Below are 9,365 nucleotides of genomic sequence, written 5' to 3'. Positions count from 1 at the left end.
TATTGATAAACCCAAGGTGGAAATGCGCAAAAACTGCAGTGCTCACGGTAATGTATGTGACTTATCCATGCCATCCGTCCCTTCTGCCAGCTCATTTTAGGGCCTAAACCGAAAATGGCACAAATCCAAAGCTTAGGTGGGCCACACCACAGGAAACAATGAAAATTAAATGCCTACCAATGAAAACTTCTTGAGAGCCCAAAGTTTTGGATCAAGCTTAAAATTGAAAATCAAACAGGCCTGGAGGCAAAATCAAGGACAGATTGGATCATCCAGATGAGTGCACTCTTTGCTTGGAAGCCTTAGAAATACATTATGGACTTAATGGACAGTTCGGATCAATCGATTGGACTGTCTAATTGAACTGATGCAAGTGCTGAGCATTTCTCTACATAGGAAATGATAAATATGATTATCATAAATACAACATCCAATATATTGGATTTTTACTGCTTAAACTCCAGTATAAATTTTTACACTTGAATGGCAACAATCAACAGTCTTTCTCCCAAAACCAAAAAAAAAAAAAAAAACTGAATTTTTTAAGAAATATCTAAGAATAAAATTTGTGATTCTGACTCTTTCGTTTGCATAATCGAGAGGTCAGTCCCATTAGTGATGTTAATCCCTTCATAATCACATTACTATTGAAAATTTAATCATATAAACAGCCCAGTTCTTGTCCCGACTACCAACTGAGTGATCTTGAACCTGTTGTAAAGCTGCCCAATGAACTTTCAGATGGAAATAGTTTCTTGCTGTCCAGGTGCCGTTCAATTCTGAAAGCAGTGCATCAGTAGCTCCATGAAGCCAAGTTGCCTCCTGAGGACGGCAACAGTAGAACCACGCTGCAGTAAATGCATATATCTCAGCCCTCATGCATGCCTTAACCTTGAATACATCCCAAACGTAGAACCAGTCCCAAACCTCCAAACACCACAACTTTAGCCCCCAAAATCTTGCAGATTGGAAAATCCTAGCCACCAATCTTGGGCGATGAGGACCATTGCCGCATTTTGGATTTTTATTGTCCATATGCAGGCCACATATTGAAAAGGTTGGGATCGTTCTATTGAGGAGATATTTGGGTTATTTTCCGTCCACTCAAAACCAACAGACCAATGATCTATAGATCATCAAACCATGGTGTCCCCACTTGTACAACATGAAAACCGAAGTATATTCATATGCTTCCTCTTTTGGGCTTGGGATTGCAACAAAAGTTCAAATCTTTGAATCCCATGCCGTCAACCAGTTGGTATTGTTTCTTGAGGACCAAGCCACTACTCAAATTGCAAATTGCCCTGTTTGAAATCAAAGAAAAGTCAGAAATGTTAAAACCTGGCGACTACCAACTTTCTTTTTCTTCCCTTTTTTCATTTAAAAACCAATCAAAACAGACTTAGAAACAACAACAAACTCAACCTATTCACAAATGACCCAGATGAGTCTTTCCCACTAAAGACTGCAACCAGTTTTTGAGAGATGCACGAAAATGCCAGACGATGGAGATGGTGCAAATGTGGAAGCACAACAAGCTGAAAATGCAAGCAATCATGCATGCAGTGATGAAAATTGCTAGAAACATACCAAACACATGTTCTGAATAATGTGGTGTCTTCATTGGATGCTTTCACAACAACAAAGGCCTCCTGACTTTAACATGCTTGTCTCTGGTTATAACTGAAACATTGCAGTCAGACATGAAAGTTCCTAGTAATCAGTAAGTTACAATAGATAGGTGACACCACTTGTACATACACAAGGCTTGAGGGTACTGCTCGCATCTTCAGCTTGAGGTTCACTGTTCACATGATCCCTCCTCGAAAGTGCCCCATGGAACATAAAGATCAAAAACAATTGCAACCATAGCTTCTAGTTAATGTACCCCCAAAACCAGAAATGTTGAAATCCTTGGCAGCGAAACTCAGGTTGTCTGCTTGTAATGGAAGGGTGATATATTTCATAGCGGAATGGAGCTCTTCCGTTGTAAAGCTCAATAGTTGTAATTTGTCTTTTTTGGGTTGTAGTTGATCCGCCTTCTCAGCGGATTAGCTTTCCCCTTCTCTCTCCTGTATTTCTCCTCCTTTTTAATATAGTTACCGTTACCTTTCAAAAAAAAAAAAAAAAAATTTAAAAAAATAGGAGGGTTTGATTCCAGACAGGTTCTTCTATTGAAATTAAAATTGAAGATTGTGAAGGTGCATGTTCAAGAAAATTTGTGCACGAGTAATCCTCATGATTCGATTTAAAAGCAACAAAGGACCAATTACGATGGGAATAGTTCTCCATTGCCACATTAGAAATCTTCCAATCTAATAGAACCTCAGCAGTCATGCTCTAGAAAAAAAAAAAAAAACTTAAATCATTTTTACCTGATTTTGCCGAGCCCTGCTACAGCACCTCATGGAAGCAGGTCTGGAATCATATTATCCAGACATTCGATGTGGCACACGTGTCTTATATCCAGGCCATTCATCAGCTGGTCATGGCTTGAAAATCAGGAATGTTTGGTCATCAAGTGGCCACATGTGTGCATCAAATGCGGAGTTGATGGTTGATTCTTTAAAACCATACATTTTTTTTTGTAGAAGTGTAACCCACCCGATGACTGGACAGGCCTAATCTTTGGGGCATACCACATGCGTGGCAGGGCCCACCAGATGAACTGCTCAGATCTCAAAAAATGGTACGTGTGCAGAGAGAGGGGTCTGAGAACCTACTCTCATGAGTAGCCTTTGCATTTGTTGTCTCTCGGACATTTCAACCTCAACGGCATCCAAGTAAAAGATGCAATTACCACTGCAAGCCACCTGCAACAAAACAAATCAGGTAATGGAAATTGCTAGAAAGGAAGAGGGGGAAAAAGAGCAAAGAGCAGATGATACACTCACCTTAGGCTTATCAACCAATGTCATGCCCCATGCCACAATTACTAATGACAGTCTGCTCATTGATAACGTTCCTCTGATTCGATCCCTGAGGCACTTTAAGTAACTGAAGAAATTCCCTTATCTGACTGCTTGTCAATGCTTGAGAAGTTACAGAGGTAGAGACCTGTCTTGTAAAGTCAAGCTGCGGCCCAGCAACATTCATTCCAGGACTCAAGGTCCTTGGCCTCTTTGTCTTTGCAGCCCCATCAACGGAAATGCATGCTTCGGGCACAAGATTATCCACAACATGTGCAATCGTTTCAAACGGATTAAGAGGCTGGAGCAGACCATTGTTAGATAACTCTTCTAAGCCCTTTAGGTCCTGCTGCATGCGGGTTGCATGCAAAATAGCATGATCAAGAACAATGGGATCATCTGGAGGGTTTTGGAGAAGACTAAGCAATGTCTGGCGGTAAGTTTGTGCAGCTAACAATGGCCTTGCAACATGGCGGTTTCTACAAATGATGCTAACCTTGATCACATGCTTGCAAAGATTGCCCAACCTTGACCACGTACAATCACAAAGTGAAAATTCGGAACCAGGATTCCAAATGGTGTATGCCAGGTTCCTGTTTGATTGAGAAATAACCTTCGCAAACCGAAGGTCTTCCTCATCTAATATCACATCGACGTCCAGAATGTGCAGTGCTCGGTACCAAGAATTAGTCAAAAAGGACTCGTCTCTAAAATTTCTAAAGGAACTGGTTTCTTCAGCATATTGGTCAAACCAATATAAGGAGTGAAATTCAGTAGTCAATGCATGGACAAGCCAGTCAACTCTCGACCAAGAGCTTGCATGTGAGTTACAATACAATTTGGATTTCAATCTTAGATGATAGGATTCGATTGCAGCATGAAACTCTTGATATGCCATCGGAAGCGTCCTCATGGCACTAACCCACATCTCTGAAAGATAAGAAGGCATGTATTAACAAGACAAAGCTTTGACAAGCCCACACACCTCCACGTTGGCACGTGTTGGACATCTAAGCCATGCATCAAGTGGGCCCACTTTGTAGATGACATGACCCAAAAATCAAAGCAGTCAATTCATCAGGTTGGCCCCACATGCACAAGAACAATTGACAATTTAAAATTTATTGTAATGGTCTACATCAAATGTTCTTGTAGACTGTCAAATAAGTCTACCAGTCAATTTTGGCCCAGGTCATCTATTCTGTGGAGCCAACCTAAGGCATGGCTCGGATGTCCCATATGCATGCAAGGTGGAGACGCGTGGTGGGGAATAGTGGCATGAGTATGTGTACAGTCAATTCATCAGGTTGGCCCCGCATGCACAAGAACAATTGACAATTTAAAATTTATTGAAATGGTCTACATCAAATGTTCTTGTAGACTGTCAAATAAGTCTACCAGCCAATTTTAGCCCAGGTCATCTATTATGTGGAGCCAACCTAAGGCATGGCTTGGATGTCCAATATGCATGCAAGGTGGAGACGCATGGCGGGGAAAAGTGGCATGTGTACAGGAGTGTAGGGCTTTCGCCAAGGTATTTAAACATGGTTACATAAAGGCCGAAACGACTGGCACATAATGGTAACAGTGGGACTTTTAGCGATACAAGGCTGTAATGCTCGAACTGAAAAAAATAATAATAATAAAAAGGCCTATAATGGCCGTTATGGGCCCATAACAGGCCACTACAGGACCATTACATTTTTCCTTCAAAGAAAAATTCAACCGTTACAGGACCATAACCGTCTTCACAGCCCCCATTGTAATGGTCACACGGCCAGCCGTTACCATTACCTAATACCTAGGATTTAGCAGAACTCTCAAACAGCAGTATATGCACAACATCATATGAAGAATGAGAAATGACGATGATTGAATACCTATTTTTGGCAGCCATCGATCCCTAAAATAATCCATGAATGAACATTGATCGATATAAATCTGCATAAACTCTTCTATTGCATCCATAGCATTCGGCCAATTCCTTGTGCAGTACAAAACCTGGCCTAATTGCTTAAACATTTCTCTTTGCACTTCAAAATTGCAGCATTTCTTTAACAGGCTTCTCATCCAAGCTCGGCGCACATGCCAAAGGGATAGCAGAACCCGGCACTGGAAAATATCTCTGCACAGCAAGCTACTAGTTCAGCATATCCAGTATATCCATAGAAAACATACAACAGAACAACATATAAGGAGTACCTGATTGTAGAAATATCAAGAGATGGTTCATCTATTAAGAAGGCATGTAGTCTCCATCTGGGGTCCTTTGCCCGGATTCTGTCAGCAAGGGATCCCATCCATCTCTGGATGTTGTGGCCATCAAAGCTAGATGTAATGACCCATGCAACAGGAATCGCATTATGGCATGAGTCGAAAACTAATAAACTACACAAAGGGTACTGTCAACAGAAAAGGTGCAGCACAAAATATCAGGCAACAGTGAAACTTTATTAATGAACTCAGAGAAATACTAAAGGAGACTCGTACAAAGGAGATTGAAGGTCTTCTGTGCAGCACACTAGACACATGTGAACGAAGATTTTCTGTGCAGAACACTTGACACATGTGCGAGGACTGTGCTATCCATCAGGTGGGGCCCATCATGAACAGCCCAAAATCAGGCTGGTCCACTCATCGGGTGGGCTACACGTGCATGGAAAACACAGTGTCAGAAAACAGCCAATTGTACATGTCCAAGATACATGTGTGGCTCACTTGATAGTGCACCAGCCTGATTTTATTTTATTTTTTGGGCTAGGGAAGGTCCATGATGGCCCCCACATGAATCATGGCCCAGATCTTGCTCACATTGACCAGATTCACCAATGTTCCACAAATAACCTCGATCCCCTTCAGGGGACGAACCTCCTTAGCATTTCTCAATGAACTAACATATGAGAAAAAGAAGTCCGTATACCCTCAGCTTGTTCAACCCAAAAGTAGAATGAGAAGCAACAGAACTGTTATGCCCGTATCGGAGCATCTGCTGCAACTGCCATTCAGTCTGTACACACAAAATGAACGATTCCATAGCCGAATCTTCTTGGAAGAACACGACATGCTTCTGGTGGCGTTGCACCCACATCCTTATACTAGACACATCATTTGCATGTAATTCGTATGTCGAATTACGAATGACCCTTTCCATGTTGCGGACATCATTCCGAGTGAGAAAATCATCACGGTTGCTAGGTCCACCATGCCTCTCCACTTCTTCAAGGTGGTGTTGGATAATGTTATCTAATGAAATCCCAACATAAAGCATAGACATTATTCGTTGCCGTAGTTCCTCTGAAATCCGAGGAGCATACATAGCTCGAGTTCCTACAGCATCTCTGTCTAGTATTCCATGACATGGTGCGCCAGTTTTATCAACGTGGTTTCGCTGATTGTAAATGATGAGTGCAAGGAGGGGGCGAGTATATAAGCGCTTCACGGTGAAATGACAAAGGCAGCCTCTCATCATGTGACGTCTTCCAGGCCTGCTACCCTTGCCTGATGTTGGTTTATTGTTTGGGCCGTCACTCGCACCAGACTCGCTGTCTCGGTAGTCTTCAGGACCATAAGAACACCAATATCTAAAGAATGAACAAAAATCACTTAGAATTGTGGAAACTTTGGAATAGAGATGTAATGGATATACACGAGGGTGACCATTGAATGCTCTCCCCAAGCATGCCCACATGGCACACCTGTGAGAGATCTAGGCTGTTCGTCTTGTCGACCTGCATGTATTGTGGCCCAAAAATAAAGCATGACCATTTATCAGGTGGCACATGTATGAGAAAAAGACAGAAGAGAATGGCCAACAGTCAACATTTCGAATGGCGTGACCCACATGATAACGGCACCAGCCTGATTTTTGCTCCACAGAACCTGATGAAGGGCCTGGATCTCGCACACATGTGGGGAGTAGGACTTAACACTTACTCCCATGAGTAGCCATAGCAAGAATCAAAGCAGAATGCTGAAGAATCGGTTAATTGAAGACATACAGCGTATACTCAAGATAGCCATCAACCCTCGGCTTGCTAACACTTCCTTCAGATCGTTTCCTTCTTGACTCAATACGAAAACTTGCAGGGCATTCTGCGTTAGTCGATTCTCCTTTTACAAAATCATCAACTCTACAGAAGGGAATTAGAGCAATATCATCACCACCTTGGCGACCACCATCTACTTTTGCCCAATTTATATGTGCCGCAGAAAATTCAGCACAGGGTGGATCTTGCACGGGAAGATTCAGAATGTCATCCATTCTCGGCATCTGCATGGAGAAACAACAAAATGCTCTAGTATGCCAACATACATCATAGAAAACAGAAGTGCTGCAAAATTTTCCAAGGAATTCCATCCCAATATTGTTCCTCTCATCCCAAAGCATTTTCAAGAATGCTCATAATTTCAACAGATTAAGGGCTAGAATGGACCAAGGTTTGAAAGAACAATGAAGAACTGTAATAAGGGCCTGTTTGGTAGACGCTGATTTTCAGTTAGTCACAATTATGTATTAGAGATCACGACCTCTGATACATAATTCCATTTTATTTAATCATAATTAGACCTTTGTTAAGCCCACACGTGTGTACAATGCTAATGCACAGGCCACCACATGTGCCAACCTGGCACATCTGTACAAGATCTAATCCATTCATCAGAGTAACACTATTAAGATGCTTTCCCCCAAGAATTAGGCCAGTCCAATTGCCAGATGTGGCACAGCTCACAAAATAAATTTATAGTTTGGATGAAATTCTTTTAACCATTCAATCGTTTCTAACATTTTGGCCCACCTGCTGAATAGACCAGATTTATTTTTGGGAAAGAACACATACACGGTCTGGACCACCATATGGATGGCTTAGATATTGCACCTATTAGTTAGGTTGACACATGTGGTGGTGTGTATTAGCTTTATTGTAGATGCATGTGGGCTTAGCAAAGCTCTCATAATTATGTATTATAGTCATGATCTCTAATACATAGTTATGACTAACTAAAATGAGATGAACCCATTTGCAGGCAACTACCAAAAAGGCCCTAAATAAATAAATTCAGTAACATAAATAAAAATCAAGAAAGGGTATACTAAAAATCTTGAAAGAGGCCATATCTAAGTTTGCATTAAGACAGTTGGGTAAATGGTATCAATTCTACAGCTCAGAGGTGGCCAATGGTCAAACCTGGAGATATTTGCCATTTCAAACCATTCAATCCGTTCATCTTTTTTTTTTCTGAGTATGTTTTCTCTAAACATTCGTGTCCAAGATGGGCAAAATGATTGGATGGCCACAAACTTCCAATCAGCCTTATTTTTGGCAACGGCCTTTCCAGGAGGGCGGTCCACTAGTCAGACGGTCCAGATCAATCAGTAAAGTGCACCAATGAAAGGTTCAGGGGTTTAAAATGTTGATAATAACCAAAGGAATATAAAATTTGCTGAAGAAACTCTAATAAACAAAATATTCAATAAAATTAAGAAAAATCAATGAAATTTAATACCTTTGAATCATTTCCCTTCATTTTTCCTTCAATTGCAGAAGACCCAATTCCTGTTTATGGATTGAAAGCAACCTAAATAAAAAACCACCAATACCCAGCAAAATTTTCAACAAAAAGAGAAAAAATTCATCAATTAGTCCTCAAATGAAGAAAAAAGAGAAAACCCATTTTTCCAAATGAAGATATGAATCTGATTTGCCAAGAAAATCGAATCAAAAAAAGCATAAAAGAGTGGATATCAAAATCTTGGAAATGTACGGAAGCAAACATGGAAGAAACCTTGAAAAGTAAAAACCAATTTATATGAAAATTTGATCGAAATGAAAGTAAATAAAATGGAGAGAGAGAGAGAGAGAGAGAGAGAGAGAGAGAGGTTTGTAACCGGGAGTTTAGAGATTGTGTTGTATCAATTGCCTCGGTATCTGATTTGTGAGGACTCCTACTCGTTTGGGACCCTCCAGTGCCGAGATTTCGGTACTAGTCGATGCTGTGGGCCCCACAATGATTGATGTGTCATATCCACTCCGTCCATCCATTTTAACTGCTCATTCTAGGTAACGGGCCCAAAAGTAAGGCAGATATAAATCTGAGGTGGACCACAACAAAGGAAACAGTTGTGATTGAACATTCACCGTTAAAAACTTTCCAGGGCGCACTTTAATATTTATTTGCCAACCAAGCCCTTGATTAGGTCACTCAGACCTGAAAGAAGAGAAACACAAATATCAGCTTGATCCAAAAATTCTATAACACTTAAGTATTTTTTAACGGTGAGTGGTCCCCTAAATATTTTTTAACGGCGAGTGTCCGGTCACCCCTCTTTGTGGTGTCTGGTACACGAGAGATTTGGAGGGACGCCGACGGCCTTTCTTGTCAGGGGAAGCTAGGATGTTTGTAAGCCGTCAGTTTTGTGTTACATATGCTAAAAATTGAGGCAGATACGAAACTCAA

General features: G+C 41.1%; 1 protein-coding gene across 8 annotated transcripts; it reads right to left on the bottom strand.

Annotated features, from left to right (window-relative positions):
* Positions 1 to 409: 409 nt before the first annotated feature.
* Positions 410 to 8,781, bottom strand: LOC131223372 (uncharacterized). Of its 8 annotated transcripts, none has more exons than XM_058218775.1 (9): positions 8,415 to 8,781; positions 6,908 to 7,179; positions 5,830 to 6,490; positions 5,112 to 5,311; positions 4,790 to 5,034; positions 2,891 to 3,839; positions 2,605 to 2,813; positions 1,591 to 2,109; positions 410 to 1,304 (listed from the first exon to the last, which is right to left on the bottom strand). In XM_058218775.1, the coding sequence occupies exons 1-6, from the start codon at positions 8,433 to 8,435 to the stop codon at positions 2,905 to 2,907; spliced, it is 2,334 nt and encodes a 777-aa protein (XP_058074758.1). In that variant the 5' UTR covers positions 8,436 to 8,781; the 3' UTR covers positions 410 to 1,304; positions 1,591 to 2,109; positions 2,605 to 2,813; positions 2,891 to 2,904. The 8 variants fall into 8 exon arrangements, with proteins under 8 accessions (XP_058074758.1, XP_058074763.1, XP_058074757.1 ...); XM_058218780.1 differs by having other exon boundaries at positions 1,591 to 1,683; positions 2,724 to 2,813; XM_058218774.1 differs by having other exon boundaries at positions 2,895 to 3,839.
* Positions 8,782 to 9,365: the final 584 nt, after the last annotated feature.

Source organism: Magnolia sinica, chromosome 13 (genome assembly GCF_029962835.1).
Source record: "Magnolia sinica isolate HGM2019 chromosome 13, MsV1, whole genome shotgun sequence".
Taxonomy (NCBI): domain Eukaryota; kingdom Viridiplantae; phylum Streptophyta; class Magnoliopsida; order Magnoliales; family Magnoliaceae; genus Magnolia; species Magnolia sinica.
This window is presented reverse-complemented; position numbering and strand designations above follow the sequence as displayed.